We start from the raw sequence: 21,605 nt of genomic DNA on the forward strand, positions 1-21,605 counted from the left end.
GGAATCAGGTCTGCGTACACTTTATCCTCCCCAAATTCTACGTTGTGGGATTTCACTGGGTTATTGTTGTTGTTGTATATATATAAAGTAGGAAGCCCACAAAAAATTAAAATACGCAACTAGCGCTACAAAGTTGAACACCCTTTATGCTGCCCTTTAAAAGTTGAACTTTTGTAATATATACAATAAAAATAGCAATGTACAAAAATGTAAAATTAAAGTGTTTTGCAAGTAATAAATATCATATATTTTTGCAATAACCCCCAAACAGATGGGTGTTTCATTTTATGAAGTAATAGCATAATATATTTTCTTCATTATGATCAACTGGAGCATACCAATATGCAACAACTGAAAATTTAATACTGATGGAAGTTATATGAGGAACCAAAATAAAGGTGGAGCTGGAGGTCATTAAATCACCTTTTATATTGTAATTGAGGTATGGTCTAGCCTGCCTCCTGATTGTTTGGCTAAATATATATATATATATATATATACCTACTCCATGTATTTCTTTATTTTCATTTAGTTAATGTTGGTTAGTTCAGCTATGTATATAAGTTGGTGTCCATTAAGATGTTTTTACGCAATTAAAGTGAATATATAAATATACTGTTTTCTCTAGTCCGATAAGGTGTTAAAAAAAATTGAAAGAAAATGTGAATTGAAATTGTTGTTCGTGGTCTCATGTACAGAGGGTTATAAACATCGGAAAGAAAAAGAACGTATTAGGAGAAATAGTGTGGAGAAGAGAGAATAATTTAGGAGGAAAATGAGTAAAATAAAAGGGTCAAAATATTATATTTTTAGCGATTAAAAATTAATTAAATAGATTGGATGATTTTGTAGGTAAAATATTTATAGTTAAATGATTTGGAAAAAAAAAATTGAGTGATATTGGAAGAGAATAACTCATAATTGAATATCCATATGAAATATTATATCATTTTTAGTCTCTTTTAAAAATTCCATTCACTTAGAAAGACGGGATCCTCCTAAGTTCTATCACATAAAATCCACTAACACTCTTCTATTTCAAACACCAATTTTTAACTGAGCTATGTCCTAATTAAAATATTTCAGGTATCAAATCATTTTTCCAAAACGGAATTATATCCCTAAAACAACTGTATTTCTGAAAAATACCATTAGTGAAAATAAATTTATTTAAATAACATTTTACGGAAAGTAGAGCTGTTAATATGAGCTGATACACCCTATTCGAGCTAAGCCCATATCGACTTTGGAATTTGATGGGCAAGATCAAGCTGGCTCATTTTTTTGTGGGCCAGAAATAGCTAGCCTAATCAACCAGTACGTGGGCGTGGGTCGTGCCATATCAACTCACTTTTTAAAAAAGTATATTTTTTATAATTTTTTTAAATTAATGTATAATTTTAAAATAATAACATAAATATCGACAAGACATCAACATTTTCATCTACAGTTTCTATGAAATATCGATTAGTGAAACATTAAAAAATAACTAAATTTAAGAACTACGTATAGTAATTAAATGTAAAAAAAAATATGAGAAAAATTGTTAACCAATTTCGAGTAGCTACAAGTGTTTGAATATTTTCACGATGGATGCAACTTCTATACGTGGTGAGAACACTTCCATCAATGTTGAATGATGATTCTGATGATACAGTAGTAATAGGAATACTAAGTACATCACGTTTCATGATTCTAAATTTTAATATTTCAAACTTTAAATAGCCTTTGAGTTTGCATTTTTGTTATTTTTAATACTCTATTTTATTTTTATTTTTTAATTATTTTTTTATTTAGCCCACTGACCGGCTCAATTCAAATTGTTCAAGCCGCACAAATCAGCAAGCATATTCGGACCAGATTAAAAAATCTTTGTTTTTTAAATGGACTCTAAAAATCTTAATCCAATCCTAATAAATCACAAATTAGGCCAAATAACGCAACTTCCAGTGGAAAGGTAGAATGGGACAGTGAAAATTGTACTATGGAACCTTACAGAATTAAGTGTAATTTAAAATATATTCAACTGTGTATGTTCTCTAGAAATAGATTTTGTAGCTCTTAGATTGTATATCTAGTAAAAAGTTAACTCTTCATGAGATTTACTTGCCATATAACTATATTAATGTAATTTTATGAAAATTTATAATTTGTTAAAGCTGCTTTCCAAAAGCAATTAATTAAGGATTATTACAATAATAAATTGAATCACATGCATGCAAACTGATAAGAATATTTGAATATAAAAATTATTACAATATCTTCTGATTATTAATATATGTTTTGGTTCACTTATGGTCAAACGAAAAAAATAAAAAAACACTGAGTTGAGAATTATTTAATTTTATGTTAGTTTTTTCATATTTGAATATAAAAATTATTACAATATCTTCTTATTATTAATATATGTTTTGGTCCACTAATGATCAAGGAAAAAAATAAAAGCATACTGAGTTGAGAATTATTTAATTTTATATTAATTTTTTCATATATGTTTAACTAAAAAATGTTATTCCTCTCATTTTAAAAAGAATGACCTAGTTTGACTTGACACGAAGTTTAAAAAAATAAAGAAGATTTTTCAATCTTATGGTCTTAAATTAAAGTTATGGCAACTGTACAAAAATGTCCTTTAATATTGTAGCCTTAAACATGTCACGTGTAAAGTAAAATTTAAAGTGTTGCCGGAAAAAAAAATAGATCATTCTGTTTTAAACAGAATGAAAGGAAAACATGTGATTGTTTTTTAAACTAAGGGAGTATTAGAGTTAACTATGTGAATCATTTGTATTAACTTTGAATTATATAAAGTAAAACAAGGAATTATTGAAGCAAAAAGAAAAATATGAAGAATGAAAATATATAGCTACTATAACAAAAAGAAGACTAGATAATATCCATAAAACAAAATACTATAATAAAATCTTGAAAGTAGGGGAGTAGAGAATGTTGATCATAAAAAGGAAAATAGCAAATAACATTATTAAAGTTTTGATTAATAATAATGTTGATCATAAAAACGAAAATAGCAAATAACATTATTAAAGTTTTGATTAATAATAATCTTCATCATCACTCTCTGGTGGAGGAAGGTTGAGATGTGGTAAACGATATTTCACAGCAGGAACCACAACAGGACGTGGTTCTACAGCAGCAGCAGCAGCCTCTCTTCCTTGTGGTGCCTCTTTTTTTGCTTTTTCCTCCAAAACCTCCTCCTTCTATGGGCATATCAGCATTCAAGCATATTGAGGCAAATCCTGTATTTATATTTTAAAAGACTCAGTTATAAATAAGTATTTTGAACCCACTAATATATATATATATATATATATATATATATATATATGCATTTTGTTTCTTACTAGAGCATATATAATGGATTTGGATGGGAGTGCATCATATTCCCAGACAAGGGTTGATATGGATGAGAGACATTTCCTGTAGGAACCTCATCATCATCTTTCTCCTTGTAAGCAACATTGACCATTTTATCATCACTGCCACTCTTGTTCTTCATATATTCAAATTAAAGAAAGAAAAATAACCAATCATCATTAATTATAAGAAGAAAGTATAGATAGTTAATTTAATTTGGTAATTTTCTCATATTGGAATTGAAAACAAAGAGAACTTACATTGCTAGATCCTGCTGGTGCTTAATTTGAAGGAAGAAACAAGATTAATATTGCTGATGAGTGATGGGATGGGAAAAATTAGTAGTGCAGGAGTCCTATGTACAGCCCTCAATTGCCATCTAAAGTTAACTCTCTTGCCAAATATTCATCAGATTTACTTGCCATATAATTTGAAGTGATAAATACATTTATTGAAATTTACTAATTTGTTAAAACTGCTTTCTAACAACAATTAATTAAGGATTATTACATCAATGAATTCAATTACTTGCAATCTGAAAAGAATATTTGAATATAAAAATTATTACAACTCATATATACCCTCTTTAACTTGCCTCAAAATTTCATTTTGGCACTTCAACTCAATCTTATTCCATTTTAACCCTCCAACTCTATTTTTCATGTACTATTTAAACACAAAAACTTTATCCAATATAAGCATTCATCGCGTGTTAGACAAATATTAAAAAAGTTAAAAGAGCATCCAATTAAATAACACCACATATTTTGTTTTCTCCGAGTCATCCAAATTTACTTGGCATTTACATTAATTTTATCAATTTATCATCATTAAGCAATATATATATATATATATTAGTCATATTCAATTGATTTCAAGAGTCCTTGTAACAATTTTTTACATCATCAGCTCATGAGGTCACATCTCACAAACATTTGTCGTAGTAGTATGTAATTAATCTTTTTTTTTCAAGATTATAAATCTCACATTTTAAAGATAATTGTCAGTATATACATTCTAGATGACCTGCAGGCTGATAGTATAAAAAGAATACACCGATAATGTATGTAACTTAAACTCATATATTTCAATGATGTATCAAAAGATACATTGCTTTTAGGTTTTTGATGAGTACTAATTATTAGAATGGTTTAAACTTGGCAGAATACTTAGCTTATAGACCTCCGATGCGTTTTCTTCATATTCTTTCTAAACTATATCAATAATCCTAACACCCGCTGAATATGCCTATTTGATAGTGTTTGTTGCATCAGGTGTTTTAAGTATTCTATCTTTAAATTTCAGTTGGAGAATCATGGAGTGAATTCATCATTAGTGGAGAAAGGGAAAGTAAGAAATGGTTTGAAGCACAACCCCACATTTGACTGCATGCGTTATCCTTTTAAATCAGTAGTCACTTTATGATTTTATATAGCTACCACGTTCCTTTTTTCCGAATGCATGCCCAAAACTCTAATTTGATCCGGAAAACTTATATTAATGTTTTTTTTGTCCATCTAGTTTAATAATGGATGAAGTATACACTATCAATATGCTTCAATTGTATATGTAATACATAGATATGTACAGTATATGTATATGCATATACATCATGAGTATGTATAATATATGTATATTATTTAGCATAAAGTTTACACTACCTATATGTTGGGGGGAGGAAGCACCACAACTAAAGTTTGATATGATGAAAATAATGAAAATAAATTAGACACGAGAATTTTACGTGGAAACCCCTCTAACTGATAGAAGGGAAAAACCACGGGGTAGAAGGATCTCACTATAAAAATATGGAGTACACAGCTCTCAAATACAAGGAGAAAACAACAATTAACACTTCTCTCTTGTAAAAGGAACAACTACTAAAGAGGACACTCAAGACTACAATATTTATCTTGGTGTATAACTCTCTTTGTATTCTTACTCTCTCTTTCTGGGATATGATAAATGAGGGCAAGAGGTCTTCTATTTATAGGAAACTAGAAACGCGTAAAATCCGCGTATTGAACCTCCCTTTTTGACTACGCGTTCAAAACGCGTTTTGTTGACTACGCATTCAAAACGCGTTTTGTTGACTACGCGTTCAAAACGCGTTTTGACTATCTTGCACTATACACTTTACAAACTACCTATTAAGAAAGTTTTATAACTTTTTTTCCATGCTATCCTTAGTATTGAATAATACCAAAGTAGTATTAAACAAATTTAGAGTTTCAAAGCATCATTAATAAAGTTAATTTAATAAAATACACCTTTAATTAAAGTTGTTTTAAGAATTATGTCAGACCAACAGAGTTCATCTAATATGAAACAGATGAAGTAATTAAGTACATTCTTTCCATTTTTTCCTAAGTAATAAACATTGATTAATTATGATAGAAAATCTAAGGGATAAACATATACACATACTCTAGTATTGTAACAGACAAAAAAGAGGAGGGGGGGAATGACCAAACCTCCAAACAACACAATGATGGTACAAAATAGTCTACAAAACGCCATGAGGTTAATACACAAGGTAGTAATTATATAAACTAACAAGGAATTATATTCAAAACAAAAAAAATAAATGAAAATAGCTACTATATCAAAAAGAAACACTAAAAAAATATAATAAAAACTTGGAAAAAAAGAAGGGAATTTCCAGATTGGACAATCTTCATCATAAAAAACAAACTAGCAAATTACATTGTTCGAGTTTTGATTAATAATAATCGTCATCATCTTCCTCTGGTGGAAGAAGGTTGAGATCTGGACAGATTCTAACAACCACATCATCTAATGATACTACTACACATATATATAGCCCGGAGGGAGTAACTTAATACTACAATTTATATTTGGCAGGTTACTCAATCGATATAGAGAAGTTGAACGATTTTCACCTTCAAAAGCTTTCATCACATGTATTTGAGATTACTTAATCTCGGAAAGAATAAAACAAATTTTCAATCAACATTAGAAGTGATGACTTAGTTTCCTAACACTCAAATTTCTATATATAATTATAACTATAGTCATGATATATAGAATATAATTTTGTACACGATGTTATAATATAATACATGAGATGTAGTATTTGTACACAGCTTCTTTCCTAAAATACTTTAGTTAAAATAGAAAATCATATTGTTGGGCCCGTGCATCACACGAGTTGCTTGTCTTTTTATTCATTCATCTAATTGTAACATACAAAACGAGGAGGGGGACAATGACCAAACCTCCAAACAACACAATGACTGTACAAAATAGTTTACAAGACGCTATTAGAATAATACACAAGGTGAGAAAAAGTCCTCTATAGTTCTACAAAACATATATATCAGCTTACAAAGAAATTGGATTCTCCATATCTCCATCCTAATACATATACTAGGAGTCGCATTTTGTTCCTGCATAATGCGCTATGCGCTAGCTAGTAATTATAAAAAGGAATATATATATATACTATATTGAAACAAAAAGAGATAAATGAAAACAACTACTATAATAAAAACACTGCAAAATATCAAAAATAAATAAATAATTCAAAGTAGGGCAACTGTTCGATAGTTCAACACATAAAAAACAAACAAAATAGCAAATTAAAATTGTTCAAGGTTTGATTAATAAATAAACTTCATCATCTTCCTCCAGTGGATCGGAGGAAGGTTGAGATATCTGAACATGGTACTCCAGTAGCAGCTTTTCTTCATGACTGGTACTTAGGTGGATGAGTGTCTTTTTCTTCAGACACCTCATCTTTCTCGTTACAAGTGCTTTCAGCCGATGGAATGAGTCCTCCAACCGATGATACGCGTGATCCTTCATCAGGCACATCACGTCTCCGCGTTGCTATAGCCCGGAGTCCAGTAGGTGTTTTAATTTCTTCACTGCAAGTGAACAAGGGGAGACCCTGGCCCCTTTGTAACACCACATGTTCACCGTGATTATAAAAGGGATTCGCATTCAAATCAATGGCAGTGCCTCCTGTGGTCACTCTTACACTTACACGAGGAGGAGTGGGATCACTTGGAAAAGCCGGCTGTGGAGTTCGATTCATGACATTTGGTGAAGAAGTGTATTCTTCATCACCACTGATCTTGTTCTTCGTATGTCCAAAATAAATAAAAAATCATATCATCAATTTACAGAAAAAATATAAATAGTTGAGCCATTGAATCTTGGAGGGAACCATCACTCGTTTCATTTATTTTTTTATGTCTTAATTTGACAATTTAACAAAGTAAGGGAGATCTTAAAAATTCAAAATATATATGTAATATATGAATTTTGTAGAGATTTTAACATGATATGTTAGATATTAGAATTAAACAGTATTAAAGTTTTAAAATCAGACACATAAATTGCACAAAAGAAGTACTCATTGTTGAGTAAAATAATTTTAGTTTACTTCCTCAAAAAAGTACTAAAAAATATTTTATATATTTGAAAACAAAAAGAATTTCTTACATACCTATCATTAGATAATCAAATTAGGGAAACTTACATTGTTTTTATCCTTGGCAGACCTTTTCCTAATTGAAGCACTATTGCTAGATCCTGCTGGTGAAGCCATGGCTGCTTAATTTGAAAGAAGAAGCAAGTTTAATGTTGCTGATAAGTGATGGAATGGGAAAAATCAGTAATGAAGGAGTCTTATTTATAGCTCTCACTTGCAATCTAAGATATTGTTATATCTAGTAAAAAGTTGACTCTCTTGCCAAATATTCATAAGATTTACTTGCCATATAATTTGACCAAATATTCCTAAGATTTACTTGCCATATAATTTGATTGGATATGTACATTTATTAAAATTTATAATTTGTTAAAATTGCTTTCCAAAAGCAATTGATTATGGATTATTACATTAATGAATTGAATTACATGCAAACTAATAAGAATATTTAAATATAAAATTATTATTATTATAATATTTTCTTATCATTACATATAAGCTCCACGTCAATGTTATTTTATATTTTGATTCACTAATTTTGATGCACGTGTGTTGCACGTGAATGTCAAATCATGTAGATATTATTATTTTTTAAAATGCTAATAATATTAAATCAAAAATTTAAGTAAACGATGTTTGCTTAATGAATTTGAAAGAAGAAACAAGATTAGTGTTGCTGATTAGTGATGGGATGGAAAAAATCAGTAATGAAGGAGTTCTATTTCACTCAATCTAAGCTATTGTTATATCTAGTAAAACGTTGACTCTCGTGCCAAATGTTCATAAGATTTACTTGCCATATAATTTAAATGGATATATACATTTATTAAAATTTATAATTTGTTAAAACTACTTTTCAAAAGCAATTATGGATTATTACATTAATGAATTGACTTACATGCAAACTGACAAAGAATATTTGAATATAAAAATTATTATAATATTTTCTTATCATTTTATATAGGGTCCACGTCAATGTTATTATAAATTGAGTAGAGAATGATTGTTCATTTTTTTCTTTAACAACAACAATTAGTATATCACAACTCAAAAATATTATGGTTAACTATATTAATCATTGTATCAACTTCGATCCATTTGAGCTTGTTTCATTTCCCTACTTAATAATTAATTATCATATATATATATATATATATATATATATATATATATATATATATATATATATATATATATATATATATATCGGTTTTGATGCACATACTTTGCACGTGAATGTCAAATTATGTAGTACACTATTTTTAATAATAATGTCAATATTATTAAATCAAAAATTTAAGTAAATGATTATAAATGAAATAATAAAGTATAAGTTCCGAACCTATGAATAATGGATATAAACTTTCTTATGATTACTAACTACTGTGTGCATAGAAAGTTGTGAAATCAATATTTGAATATATATATTTATAATATACATCTAGGTAAATATAAGGTGATATAACACTTCCCTCTATAACCTCCAATTAGATTTATCTTTTTCTCCTTTTTTATGACTTAATTTTTTTCTCATTTTAAAATTAATTGTAATACGTAAAAATAAAAAAGTCACTCATAAAATCTCTTGGTTACACCTTTAAATCTACCCTCTCCTCCCTCCACTATAATTCATTGCTTAATTATTATTATATTGTTGGATTTTCTACTTTTAATATAATATAAATAAATAAATATAGCTATAAAATATAGAATACATACTAAATTGAATGTTTTTAGTTGGGGTATTATAGTAATTTAAAATTCAAGTTAAACGGTGTTCAAATTCTGCTGAACTTTAAACTTACTCAACGACTGCATATCACACTTGAGATTTTTAAGAAGAGAAGAACAGAAAACTTAGAAATTTTTTAGTTTAAAAATGTGGGGGAATGGCCCCTTCATTTATAGCCAATAAAGGATATATAGTATGAACATGTGTTTAATTTATTGTGCCTTATTAGAAAAGTCACAACTTTTCAGAACAGTCACAACCCTTCGAAAATGTCACAGCTCATACCTTTCATTAAATTATTAATTCTTTATATTATTGAATAGGGAAAATGTTGAAAATTATTTCATCTAACTGTAGTAATTGTAGGCATAATTAATTTTTCTACTATATATTATCGTATTTATAATAAGCCTATTCACATTCAAGTATTTATTGTTTGCTCAGCTTCCATGATAGTAATACTTTTACATTGTCTTTTCACATTCTTCATGGCTCTATATAAAAATGTCTACTCAATGAATCATATTATCCTATTTTTCTTGTTTCTTCATTTTTCCCATAAAAAAACTATTGTTTTTTCATTTGAGGTATTTCCCATTAATCTTGAATAAGCTCAAATTCATTCATCATAGCATAGTTTATAGGAGTATATACTATATATAGATATTAATTATCTTGTGGATGCATGTGTGTTGGTCCTTTTATACTCATTAACATTCACGTCATATAAATGTATTTGTTATTTTGTTTAAACAATCATTTTTTAAGTGAAAAATTGTACCATGCAACCTTTCAAAACAAGAACAATTTAAAATCTATAATATCCCACCGTCTCAAATGATCTTTTCATTCTTCATTAATCTTCATCTATTTTTCTAACATATATAACAGTACATTAGATAACTTATTCACATCTCAATATATAAGTTTTCTCTCTAAAACAAGTAATTCTCTTAGAGGAAGCTATAGAAAGAAAACTCCATCGAATATATATATATATATATATATTTCGATGGAGATGAGTGATGACGATGACTCAAAACTTGTGAGACTTCATTTTGCTTGCAAAGGATGTGGATTTTTTCGGATAGAATTTTTACATCATCAGGTCAGGTTACATCTCACATGCATTTATGTGTTGTACTAGGTAACTAATTTATATTTTTTAAAGATTATGAATCTTACATTTGAAGGATATTTGTCGGTAGATATCTTTTGAATGACCTGACTAATAATGTGAACAAACTGCATATATATATACCGTAAAACTCATTTATTTCAATGATTTATCAAACAATGTATCCCTTTTAGGTTTTTGATGACTACTAATTATTAGAATGATTTTTAAATTTGGCACAATATTTAAAGATCCCCTATGTGTTTTCTTCATACCCCCCCCCCTCCCCTAAACTATATATCAGTAGTCTTAATATTCCTCTGAATCTACCTATTTGATAGTCTTTGCCACATCAACATCTAAGGGGATAAAGGCTATCAAATAGGCAAGTTCAGGCGGATGATTAAAACTACGGATAGTTAAGAAAATCTAAAGAAAACATGTCAAGTTTAGGAGGTTCTTTATGTATATATTATGTCTTTAAATTTCAGGTGATGAATCATGCATGGAGTGAATTCATCATTGGTGGAGAAAGTGAAGTCAGAAATGGGAGGATTTTCGAGCTAACAGTGGATCCAAGAGGAGAAGAAGTTTGAACAAGAAGAAGGGGATGCTGAAGGATTAGGGCAAACTTTTGTGGTATATATCTGAAGAACAAAAGTTAGATTATATTGTGCTGACATGCTTTACATGGTCACTTTCCCTACTAATTTCATAAAGAAAGTTCTATACTAGGGTAAAACCCTTCCTATCAATTAAGGCAACTTCTCTCATTAAAAATAAAGGAGTGATTAGTAGTTTGAAGGACAAGCTCGTTGGATGTTGCATCTATTAACGCTACAGTTTTTTAGAATATAATTAGTTGTTTAATTAATTGTATAATAATTAATTAAGTAGAATATTCAGTTTTTTAGTTTTAGTTAAAGTTTAATACTTTACCCGTAGAAGAAGTCTATTATTTTGAGGCATGTGATTAATTAAATTTATATGAGAGTTTTTCATTCACATTTTCTACTTGCTACTTGTATCTCATCAAAAAATTCATAATAGTTGATTAAATTATTCTTTTAAATTAGAAGTCACTTTATGATTATATCATGTACCACGTCCTTTTTTTCCCGAATAAATTGCATTCTTGCGAGGGTCCAATACTCAAATTTGATTATTCTAGAGATTTTAGAAGATCCACATGAAAGTTAAAAATGGAGAATTTAAAATTTTATGACTTTAAATGAATGTGTTATAATATTTGTGTGATTGATAGACTTTTGAAACTCGTAATTTAATTAAAATATGCTATAAAAATTATGTAGCTAATATAAAAAAATATTTAAAATAAAATAAAATACTTAAATTATATTATTTTCAAACTAATTAGAAAAAGATCGTCCTTTTTTAAACAAGCTAAGAACAAAATAGAATTACATGACCTTTGAGTGAAAGATTTAGTTCATTTATACTAAAAATATAAAAAGCTTTTATAGTATTGATAGCTTAACTAGTTGTTACTTGTCATTTACTTTTTTTCCTTGGTTGATTACCGATTCATGTTTAGTACTCTCCTCGTTTCAATTCATTTGTTTTGGTTTGATTCAAGACATAGTTTAAGAAAATAAAATTTTATGATTTTAAATTTAAAAAAGTGTGTAATATATCAAAATGTTTTTTGAATCTTGCAGTCTTAAATATGTCAGGATAATTGGCTTAAATTTTACTAAATATAGAAAGTGTCGTTTTGATATTGAGGGAGTATATATATTTACATGCAATTAAACTAATGACCTGATAGATAAAATATCGTATGAACATCTTTTTAGCATTGCGTAAAAAATTTATTTATCTGTTCCACTTTGCTTGACATAGTTATGTTTAAATTCTTTGAATATCCAGAGATGCACTGGAACATGCTCGAGAAATTATGGAACTCGCCGTGAAAATTATATACAAAATGGCAAGAGCTTTAGGGATGCAAGCTGAGGATATGAATGTACTTTTTGAAGAAGGAATGAAAATGATGATAATAAATTATTACCCTCCTTGTCCTCAACCAGAGGTGAAGGACTTCAAATTAAGAAAAATGGAGCTGAGATAATGAAAGATGAAAATCTTAGGATATGGAAATTTGGTTTTTGAAAAGAGCCATGAAGAATTTAGTCTCAGCTCAAAAAAAAATCAGAAAATAGCCAAAGTTATTGCTTCTATTATGAAACAGACTAACCAGTTTTCTACTACATTCTTATATTACTCAGCTCCCCGGACTCACCTACTCCAGAACTGCATTACACTAGCACAAGCCAAGAGCTAGACTGAGGGTTCTCTCTGAATACACAAATATACTAAACCATATACCAATGATCAGCAAGCATCAATTGCCTAAAATCAGGAGAGCCCGCTCATTCTTCCTTACAAGTAATTTCATATTCCAAGCAAAATAAATCGTCAAACTCAAAGAAGAGACAAAAACAACACATAGAACACAAAAAACTTGATGCGCAATTGAATAAGCAATTCAGAGAAATACAGACAGCCACAGAAGAATTGACTAGCATCAAGCAAATCCCTTTAGTCTAGCATATCAAAAAAGAGATGCTAAACAGAAGTGAAGTACAAATTATAATATACCAATTTTAACATTGTATGTACAAGGGACAAAACAACTTGGTTCTTCCATCAATTTCCTTTTGTTTTTGGTCCAAGGGAAATGAGAATGGGAGACAACAGTTAGAGAGTCCTTTTCAAAAATAAACTTCAAATAAATATTTCCAACTAAAACTCAATGCTCCTTCCAATTAAGATTTGATGCTCGTCATGTCCAAACAAACCGACTTCATCTTTGTCCCCATCAGAAGCTATAGTCATATGAAAGAGAATGATAAAAACATTACTGTCCAAGATTTCCAAGAAGTCTTTCTACTGCGGCATGAACATTGCCTGCAGTGGCAACCAATGCTCTGATATTTTCTTGAGTGTCAAAGAAACCCATATCTTGCAACTGTGCTAGCTGAGTGGCGTACAATTCCTCCGGAGGCACTACAGCAAGACATCAACATGAAAAAGGTGAGAGCAAGTTAAAATTTGCGGGAGAGTTTGACTAAATACAGAGGAGAAAAATTAACCATTGGATCTGTTGGGGACACCACCCAAACCCCCTGACCCAAGTCCACCAAACATATTCATCAGCATTTCCATTCCCATGTTGTTGTCAAGGGCTGCAATTATTAAAAGAACCGTAATGATGTGAGTCAAACTAAACAGCAGTATGCAAAAATAGCATTGTACTTGTCCTTCACAACTGTACTATATATCACACGAAAGAATCAAAACTGACCATACATTCCCCTTTATGGAGGATATAAAGGATGGATTGTACTGAAGCGACTGTATCATAATATAGCTATATTTCATATCTCAGCAATTTCAATAAGGGATGCTGAAAGACTTCACTGAAGCTGAGTATATGTTAGTACAACTAGATTTCATGTGTGTGTCAAAAGTGGAACTACTATCTACATGATGTTTCATCTAGAAAGTAGCAGCAACTGATGAATGCATCCAATGTTCAGATTCCATATCTAGCCAATAGACTGAACTTACTGGCTAGCGCCTAGACAAATAAGTTGGGAGGCACTTTAGTCCTTGAAAGGCAATTATCAGATCACATGACAGGGATGTAGTGAGAAACTAAACCACTCCATTAGTTCCAACCCCTACAACACACATACCCTTGTGGTCCCCACCACCCCCAAACCTTCTAATAGCCTTCCCAAACCTATACCACCCACCCCCAATAGCTTTCCCTTAAACTCATCACCTCAACAAGGTGGCAACCCTTAACATAGCGTCAAGACTCCTTTCAAGAGAATCTGTCGATGGATAGAAAAAGAATTTAGACAGTTTCCACCCTAGTTTTGGTATCGAATCATATTTCTTGTGTCATGTATTAAGCCAAGTCCGCAATGATTCCAAAAATTGCAGGTCTCTCACAACTCGTGATTTTAGGTCTACACCGTCCTCTCTTAATATTTCCACTCAACATAATTCGACCGCTGCATCTCTAGGTTGATGCAGGCCATGACCATACCATCCCAATCAATATAATTCAAATTGCCATTACAACAGTAATTAGTAGTTTTGGAATTAAAAGATAATTTTGGCTGGTAATTATTCCAAAAACTACAGCAGAACCAGGAACGGAGGGTTTTCCGCCCGACTCTTTGGGCTTAAGAGCATTGGTTCTTAATATGAAACAAAGGTAGTACTTTTTAAACATATGTATAAAAAAGACATATTTCATTTAATTTAGCCCCTTCATGCTTTTAATATAACTAGCTATTTCGACCTCATTTCTGTCTTGATTTTGTTTGAAAGGACCTTATTATCAAGGCCTGGTCTGGTCAGTACGCAGACTCCAGAGACTATGAGGAGTCGTTTGGTGTGAGGTATAAGGTATAATAATCCCGGGATAAAATGCAGGATTATTTTATCTTGTGTTTGGTTGGAGGTATTAGGTGTTCCTTGAATTATTTATCCCACCATTTATGTCATAGTGATGGGATAAGTTATCCCATAAACATTGTGGGTTAAATTGTTCCCAACCAAATGACCCTTGAGTGTAATACTAAAAATAAATATTCGATCAACCTTCTCTCATTTTATCCTCAATGCATGCTACTCAAACCTTCTGGCGAATGTGGTCATTTTTAATCTTATCCAATCTTTCTATGACCACACATCCATTTAAACATCCGCATGTCTACAACACTCATCTGTGGATATGTTGAGCTTTAAATACGCAGCATTCAAAGTAGAATTTACTTTTCACTTTGGTAAGCATCCTTCCATCACATAACTACTAGACCTTTTTTGCACAAAAAAATTAGTCTTGAACAAACTTTCAAAACAAGGGCAATGAAAATATATCGGCTCTTTGATAAGATAACAATTTACAACATGATTACTTATTGAAATAACCTACATCACTGGTAACATTGCAGGTAAGGGGTTTGGGTTTGAGGTATTCGAGGGCACAAAATTTTACCTGCACCTCCCGCATTCTGACCCGGTCTGCAAGAGGGAAAAAGACATCATCTCAGCATGAAGCCAGAAATACCATAAAGTTATCCAAAATGATCCAACAACCATAAAGAAGATCTGAAACATGAAAAAGTTAAGCATGCCCTTCTTCCTTCCTAATTAAGAATTAAGATGGTTCTCTACTATTGGAAAATTGAAATCTGAGAATATGTCTGAGTAGCTTAACAACTTCATTGCAAGTGTATACAAGAGATGCTGACAAGAGTTCATTGCAAGTGTATACAAGAGATGCTGACTAATGGGATTTACGAAAGATATGCAGAACTTGTAACATAAATCATGAAGCATGCAGAACTCCAGACAAGTGAACTTACAAAACGTAGGTATCAACTTACTGGTTTGTTGGTTGTCGACCAAGTTGAGACAAAAGCCCTTGCTGGAAAGTCATAAGTTGCTAGAAAGAAGCAAAAGTCAGAGTCAAAGGACGCATAAGGACTACGAACCAAAATACACTATAGCATGAGAAAATACACTTGTCAAGCTATTTGTTCAGACGAATCAAAAAGCCTAGTTTCACAGTTGCCCATCCAAACCCACCTCATGGCAAAAATCTATATCTATATCATTACACAAGCACAAAGCTCCACAGTGAAATGTTACTTTTTACCTTTTTAAAGCTAAAGTGGTCCTTCTAGATAAATCAATGGTGGAAGGAACTTTAAAATTTAGGACTTCGCCTAATATTTCGCATTTCAAATTTAACTAAGACTTACCACCTTAAGTTTTGGTAAATGTTATAGCCACATCCAGAAACACACATACGGTGACGTCCATTGAGTGTATTGATATCTTACGCTTACTATTTATTTATTTTTGACAAGGGATATCTTACACTTAGTTTAATTGACAAGCAAGTCGATTTCAACACTTGGATGAAACTAGGACTCCCTGCGTTTATTGGCTTGAGTAAATTAGTATCTTAAAAGAGTGTCGGTCTAATGAAAAATGCAAATTTCTACATCTGGATGAAAGCATGACTCTTGTATCCAATATATAGAAAATCGGAAGATGATAAGAGAACATGCAATATATCTAAGAGAGAGATATTGTTAAGATTCACAAATTGATGCTTTAATTGGTGGAGAAATTAAAATCAGAAGGCAATATTATGAGTTAAATATAATTCTAAAGATAGAGTTCCATGGTATAACATAACAATTGTTTCAAATATCTGAAGTTTCCTTTCAAGAAATTGGAAACCATCACAGCTTAATTTTTAATTTTATAGGAAATGGGATCGACTAATACGCGGCAAGTTTTGTCATGGAAAATGGGAGAAATTCAGTGATTTTGAGAGGTATAAAAGTGGATCTATAAATGCCCAATCCAAAGCAAAAAAGTACCAAGTGCACTATATTGATTTTTTACAATTCCCCTTTGACACGCATAGTTAGCTTATGACTTCTTTTGACCAACAGTCTGAACTAATGATTTAGCGTCATCTCAATTGGACATGTTCATGTACATGGCTTGTCTCATCCACAAATAGGTAATGAAGCTAAATTAGTGAAAAGCACACTTATGAGGAATCAGTTGGCCAAGCACCATATTCAATACACAATGCACCATACACTTCAGGGAAGCAAGATAAAGATAGCAACCAGACATGATTTACCTGCATTGTCTCGGGGGAAGTCATCTGTCGAATAAATTCAGGGTTTTGCATCATTTCTCGAAGATGGGAGTTGGAATCAAGCATGTTCCTCAGCTGTGGATTCATCCCAAGCATCTGAACACCAAGATACTACTGAATGAGAACTTGACATGAAGCTTTCCATGAAAATAAAAGAAGAGAAATAAAGTAGGGAAATAAAGACGTAAATTTGATGACTGCAAGCAAGCTTCAAGTCACAAATTATACCTGGTTCATGTATTGAGGATTTGAGAGGAGAGACTGCATCATCTGTGAGACGGCCGGGTTCTGCATCATCTGATTTAGTGAAGCAGCATCTGGCATGCCACCCAGCATTCCCTCAAGATCTGGGAGCACAAGTCCACCTAAGCCAGAAGGCGGTGGTGCCCTGGTTTCCCCAGCAGTGTTTGACCTAGCAGTGGTATTAGTTTGGCCAGCTCCAGCTGCAAAAAGTCAAAGTGAGGAAAAAAATAATAAAAATAGAACATAATAACAAAAGCACAACCATCTGTTGTATCTAGCCAACAAGAAAACTTATGAAATGCCCTGATGTCTAAATACCACCTGCTTCAAAGCTCCTAAATGAAACATAGAATTATGCATACAGCATGGAGGATGAAAATTCTTGCAAATCAAGCATGGGAGGCTTATGAGAACTTAACATTTTGTTTGTAGTGTGCAATGCTACCCCTGGTGTGTAAATTCAAAACACAAATTACACCAGTAGTTCACAGCCAATCAAAGCAGCCAAGAATAAAAGTTTGCAGAAGCACAAGAGGACGAGAAGTCGCTGCCTACTATAAGTGAAACCCGACTTCAATCAAAGAAGAGGCAAAGGCCAGCAGAGACAAAAAAACATGGGGTGATTTCTTCTCATTTGCCAAAGCCATTGCGGCAAAGTTACCCGTTACATGTGTTTGTGGGAGGTAGCAAGTACCTAGTATAATAGTCGAGGTGTGCAACCCGGACACCACCGTTATCCCCAAAAAATAAAGAGGTGAAGTAATTAAGCATGTCTAAAGCAAGCAAAGCTCGTACAATCAAAGGATATGATATGATAGTAGCTTACTGCCAGCAGAAGCCCAAGGATTAGGAAGTGGATTAGTATTTGGAGCAGGTGTGTTAGCTGTAGCCTCAGAACCAGTAGTTGGAGGATTAGTTGACTGGTCTCTTCCTTGCCCCGCACCCTGGGCACCCAAAAGAGCTGCAAACGGGTTTGAACCCACATCACTTCTTGCATCTCCACCCATAGTTGTTGCATTTAGGAAAGGCTCTTGGACATTTTCATACATGCGCCTCAGCATGTTAAATCCCTCGGGAGAAGATTCAATATTGCTCATTGCCCTGTCAGTATTACGCATCATCTCACGCATAAGTTCAGGGTTTCGTGCAGCCTCCATTGTCTGCCGAAGAGTAGCAGGATCATTGAGAACATGGGCAAGCTCAGGATTACGATCCATGATCTCTCGCATTTGAGGATTGTTCATGATCATGTTACGGATGATGTCTGGGTTATTCATTAAATTCTGAACGAGAGGCATATTCAGCATGTCTCTCATCATATTGGGGTTCTGGGTCAACTGCTGTTGCACCTGCTCAAAATCCGGAAGGCCAGCTCCAAGTAGACCACCACCACTGCCGCCACTTCCAAGACCAGGAAACAATGAAGCCCCAAGGCCCGATCCAGCAAATGGTCCGCCTACATTTGGAGCGGCATCAGAGGGTGCATTCTGATTAGCATTTGGATTTCCAGTATTGACTGCACTTGCAGTATTGACAGCGGCAGCTGGTGCAAAACCTCGAACCAAATGAACAGTATGATCTTCCTCAAGACCTATCAACCACATATAAAGAAGATGAGCAAGACATAAAAGAATATTACTGTGACAACCTGGTAACACGTCAAACACATACTTCACAGAGAAAGAATATAACCATGTAAAACATAATGCAAAATTAGATGTTAACTAATGACAGAGCAGAGCACAAGATACTCCATCCATTCCCAATAGTTGGAAAGAGGAACCATTTTTCATCCCCAAGCCGCATGCGTTTTACACTTCTAATACCCTCCTTCTAGTCTGTTCTGGTCTTTTAGAGATCACTATTAACCATCAGCACCTTGTTTCTATAGAGTACAATCCTCGCAAAATGTTGCCTTGAACACAACTCTCAACTAGATATCTAGGGTCTGCATGGTAAGTCAACACACCAGACCTTTCTGTTAAACTATAGTACTTGCCAATATATATATTATCACTTCTTATCCAACTTTTGGAGATGATGCTCATTCATATGAACGGAAGTTGTTTTCATCATTAGCTATCATCACCATATGAAGTATGAACTGAAGTCTGCACCCTTTAAACGGAGAAAGCATTAAGTAGAGGTCTTACTTTGTGGCAATACTTCCATACAATTCTACAACCAAAATCAAAGGTCATACATTTAACTATTGTTCTTGAAGAGCAAGAAAAAAGAAGAATTTTAATGAAAGATTTAGTTCAATAATAACTATTGAAGATTATTGATCAGCTAATATACTTTTCACTGATTTGCTATCAACATTTAGGCCCACTTATCAATGAACTTCCCAAAGACATTCAGTTCATCACTCCTTAGTTTATCCCCCTCAATATCTCAGGTAGTCAACAAGGGAATAGTAGCATACAAAGCCATACTTAGTCCACTACCCATAGTCCACTACCCATTCTAATATGTGTCTCCATATTCATTACTTGCTCGTCAATATATCCACACATCCCCCCTTATTTCCAGTTATGAAATCATTCTCCAATTTGGCTAACATCTTGTGTTTGTGCATTCTATTCAAGACTGGACAATCAATAGTGGCAAGCACAGCTCTTTCTTATTTTTTTGTTGATAAGCAAAGGGAGAGAATTACAACTCTTTCTTACTGAATTCATTAGCAAAGAAACTACATATCCAGAAGCCAACCTAAGTCCATCAATTCATCTTTCTGGCCATCAATAGATAAACCCACCCAAATATCAAAACTTCTAAGCCAGGAGTAGCCTTTCCATGTGGCAATTATTATACATTAACAGAAAAGCCAATAACCACAATCAACAAAATAGCATGTCAGTTGTCACCAATCCCCCATGACGCAAAAAATTATCTATTTAAATCAGGGACCTCTTCGAGGACTATACGGTACATCTACTAAGCAGAAGCAATCAAGTCCTCCGCGAATCAAAATAGAAACATAGATGGGGATAATTAAAATTACCGTAGCTTGCTAGGGTTTGTTCGTCCTTTAAGATCCGGCCTTTATAGATCAATCTCTGCTGCTCGGCAGGAATGTCGGAGTGCTGAGAAAGGGTGGACTTGAAGGATCCAACGCTTGAGTCTAGAGTCACCTGAACGGAGAATTTGGAGCCGTTGGAACATCGGACATTAATTGTAACTTTTTGATCGCCGGTGGCGTTATTCTCGTTATCCTCTTTAGCCGCCGCAGCACTATTATCACCGCCGCCCATACTCAAATTCCTCCCCTTCAACAATTCGGGAGGTCTATCGACTAATCAACGGGGAATTGTAGCCTGAGACGAACAGTGATGAATTCGAAATCGCCGATTGATCGCAAACGGAAAGATGAAGAAGCCCTAATTCAGATGATTTCACGATTTCAGGGCGAAACTGGTGAAGCGAGATAATAAAGAAATGTTATTGACAGAGACTCTTTTATTGCGTTTTATTATATTGTGAAAAATGAAAACCAAAAATACTCTTCCAATTTGGGAAATATGTAAAATTCAATGTATTCCCTCCCTTTGCTTTTACTTAGACATATTTTATATTTTATTACAGATAAATATTTATTTTTACTTATTATCTTTAACATATAAAAATATCTTTTTATCTTTTATTTTTAGTATTAATTATTTATTCTTTAAATTATTTCTTAAAATTTAAGATTGTACAGCAATTAATATGAAATTTATGCACTCATATTAGTTATTAATTCTAAAAAAATGTGCAAAATAGATAAATACTTAAAAGTGAAACAGGTGAACTATTTTTTTTATAAAATAAATGACTTTGTGGTATAAAATAAATGGATATATTAGAATTGTTAGTCCAATACACCCTCCATTTTTATTTATTTATTTCAAATTGACTTGATACCAAAAAAAAATGATATATTTAGTAATTTTAAATTAAAAATATATGT

At 32.2% G+C, this 21,605-nt stretch overlaps 1 protein-coding gene across 1 annotated transcript; it reads right to left on the reverse strand.

Moving 5' to 3' along the window:
• Positions 1-13,283: 13,283 nt before the first annotated feature.
• LOC129872378 (ubiquitin domain-containing protein DSK2b-like) lies at positions 13,284-21,127 on the reverse strand. The gene is made up of 8 exons (XM_055947365.1): positions 20,661-21,127; positions 18,480-19,244; positions 17,639-17,853; positions 17,393-17,506; positions 16,113-16,171; positions 15,722-15,747; positions 13,800-13,892; positions 13,284-13,713 (listed from the first exon to the last, which is right to left on the reverse strand). The coding sequence occupies exons 1-8, from the start codon at positions 20,908-20,910 to the stop codon at positions 13,565-13,567; spliced, it is 1,671 nt and encodes a 556-aa protein (XP_055803340.1). The 5' UTR covers positions 20,911-21,127; the 3' UTR covers positions 13,284-13,564.
• Between the last annotated feature and the right edge of the window lie 478 nt (positions 21,128-21,605).

The sequence above is a fragment of the Solanum dulcamara genome, chromosome 11 (genome assembly GCF_947179165.1).
Source record: "Solanum dulcamara chromosome 11, daSolDulc1.2, whole genome shotgun sequence".
Lineage (NCBI taxonomy): Eukaryota > Viridiplantae > Streptophyta > Magnoliopsida > Solanales > Solanaceae > Solanum > Solanum dulcamara.

Coding starts and splice junctions, on each gene's coding strand:
- LOC129872378 (XM_055947365.1), bottom strand. CDS start 20,910: ATGGGCGGCGGTGATAATAGTGCTGCGGCGGCTAAAGAGGATAACGAG. Junction 16,172..17,392: donor CTTCCCCCGAGACAATGCAG/GTAAATCATGTC, acceptor GCTTCTTTCTAG/CAACTTATGACTTTCCAGCA. Junction 15,748..16,112: donor GGTCGACAACCAACAAACCA/GTAAGTTGATAC, acceptor TCCCTCTTGCAG/ACCGGGTCAGAATGCGGGAG.